We start from the raw sequence: 3,048 nt of genomic DNA, 5'->3' as shown, positions 1-3,048 counted from the left end.
TATTCCAAAAAATATAAAATTATGTGAAATAATATATTTTTACTGAATATATTATTGATAAATATCAAAAAAAAAAAAAAAAACAATTTATGAAAAGGGTAAGAATATATGTTCACCCAAATGGAAATCTAAGAAAAATATAAATATATATACATAAATACATATATACATATATACATTTAACGTGTTTTAATTTGTCAAGTTCAATAATTTATGGGTTCACAGGAAAACCCAGATAAGGCATTTTTCGATATTAAATAATTGAGAAAACCCTCCAAATGGTACTTTTGATTTTTCCAGACAATAATTTTTTTTTTTGCTTCTAACATGGCATTAACCTTTTCTTGTACTCTATCTTGTACATCATCTAATTTAATATCCACATTATCAATTACATCTGAATGTTTAACTATTTCTATTTTTGTAATTTTTAAATCTTTTACAATAATATCCGTCATATAATATGGTGGTTTTTTATTATTACATTGAACAGCAACATTTACTGAGAAAGTTGGTTTACTTCCTACTAAAAATGCATATGTACTTATGGGACAAAAGTTTGTACCTAAACATAATTTAAGAAAGAGAGGACCTATAATATGTTTAAAATATCCATCCAAAGATAAATAATATATTCCGTTTTCATAATAAAAATTCATATTCATAATTTTTACAGATCTTAAACCTTGTAAAAATAAAAGAGTTGCATGATAAAATGTCTTCTCTTCATGATATATACGACCCACATTAAAACATGGTTCTTTTGCTATATATTTTTTTGTTTTACATTTCCCTACACTATTTGGTATAATTTCGTGAAAATTTGTTGATTTAAAAAAATTATTTAAACGCTTATTAACTGATGGCATATTAAAACGAAAAATAGGTTCTTTTTTAAAAAATACCATTAAAAATATCAAAAGAATAAGTATAAATAAAAAGGAATGTACTAATATTAATACTTTAGGTGTATTATATTCCTCTTTTCTATTTCTTTTCCTCTTTTCTAATTTTGACAATATCATAGATTTAAAAGGCATCCATTTTTTTAAATATATATATCGTTCTTCATTTTTATAATTTCTAGTTATTATATCACCATTTCCGTTCTTTTCATATATTCTTTTTTCAGAACGAATAATAACAGCTCGTTCTGCTGACGTATTTTTTATATATTCCTCAGCATCTTCATTAATAGCATTATTATTATTATCATAATTTGAAACATGGTTCACGCATTCTTCTTCTTCACCATCATTATTATTTATATTGTTCATATTGTTCATGTTACCCACATTATTCATATTGTTCATGTTATCCACATTATTCATATTATTCATATTATTCGTACCATCCACATTATTTATATCATCCACATTACCACTCTCATGATGGACACCCATTTGTTCATTGGCCCGTTTTTTGCCCCTTCTCATATTAAATCTTAAGATACCTTGATTCGTTCTTCGTACATGTAAATCACCTTGCGTATGCATCTCCCTATTTATATATTCAACTTGGGTTTCGTCATCCTCTAAATTTTGCATCGATATTCTTCTCATCATCAACATACCATTGACAATATTATTACCATGGTGTAATTGTATCTGCGGCTCATAAGCATCATATATACTGTCTTCGCTCTCACTATTCATATCATTATCCCTCATTTTTGAACCCTCATTTTTTTTTATTAAAAAAGAAAAAAATATGGAAAATATTTGTGTTTCATCAAAATCGTCACCATCACCCTTTTGCGTATTCAGATCCACAATCTCACTAAATTTATTTTTTTCAAACAATAAAATACGTCTTTTTAACCTTTTTAATTTCGTTATATATTCCTCCCATTGGTTTACATACAAATTTATGGAAAAGCATACCAACCCATATAATATAAATAAAAGGAATTTACAAAATTTAATCTTCTCACTCTTAAGTAATATTGTGATATTCAGATTATTGGTATGCTTTACAATTTGATAAAATGTTAATAATGCAATACATATAATTTCACCTAAGGATATATGTAAAAATGCAGAACCTAAATAGGAAAAAAAAACTGCAAATGAAAAATAAGAATTCAAAAGTTTATTAAATACAAAATTTGAATTTATCATTTCACTTTTTGAACTAGATATGTTGCTATTATTTATTGATAAAAAATCATCTGATGTATTAGATACTTTATCGTTACTTTCATTTAAATATAAATGATTAGAAGTTTCGGATACCAATATTCTTTCATTCACATTGTCGTTTTCTGTGGAACTTATGAATTCATTCTTTAGTTCACTAATCTTTTTATATAACTTTGAAAAGCTTTCATAATACATATTTAAAAAAAATACACTTAAAAAGAAACACATAGCTATTATTACAGGGAAAATAAATGGTAACATAACAAAAAAAGGATAAATATATCCTTTCTTTATTTTTAATTTTAAAATATTTAACATATCCATATAATCAATTAATATTCCTTCAATATTAAAATTAAAATAACTCAAATATATATATATACCGAATAAACTGCATTCTACTCCTGTTATTAAATATATACATAAACATAATAACAGAAATAAAAATATTACATAACCTATCTTTATCATATTAAAATTAGTTTTCATACAATTACTTTTTAATAACGAATGAAATTTATTCTTTTTTAAATATATATAAGTATCATTATCTTTCATTGTCTTATATATATTATTATAACACAAAACATTTTTATCACACTTATTTTGGTCTAAAATATTATTCCTACAATTATTATTATGATAATTATTATTATAATTATTATTATTATTATTATTATTACTATCACCATTAATATTATTATTATTATTGTTATTATTAAAATTACTATTTTTATCACCATCGTTTATACTTTGAATCATACCATTTTGTTTTTTTTTCCTTTCATTGTTAATACATCTTTGTGGTACTTTATCATCACCGTTAGCTTTCTTTTTATCCTCTATATTTTTTTTTTTTGTATTATCTTCATCATTATGAGTTATAGTATTCATTTTTTCTTTTTCT

At 23.3% G+C, this 3,048-nt stretch overlaps 1 protein-coding gene across 1 annotated transcript; it reads right to left on the bottom strand.

Moving 5' to 3' along the window:
• Nucleotides 1–203: 203 nt before the first annotated feature.
• Nucleotides 204–3,048, bottom strand: PRSY57_0002700 (putative membrane protein; the record flags this gene model as incomplete). Its single annotated transcript, XM_020114119.1, has 1 exon — nucleotides 204–3,048. A coding segment is annotated over one exon (2,845 nt), but the record flags the coding sequence as incomplete, so codon positions are not given.

The sequence above is a fragment of the Plasmodium reichenowi genome, assembly GCF_001601855.1.
Source record: "Plasmodium reichenowi strain SY57 chromosome Unknown, whole genome shotgun sequence".
Lineage (NCBI taxonomy): Eukaryota > Apicomplexa > Aconoidasida > Haemosporida > Plasmodiidae > Plasmodium > Plasmodium reichenowi.
The sequence above is the reverse complement of the archived record's forward strand: the minus strand, read 5'-3'. Positions and strand labels throughout refer to the sequence as shown.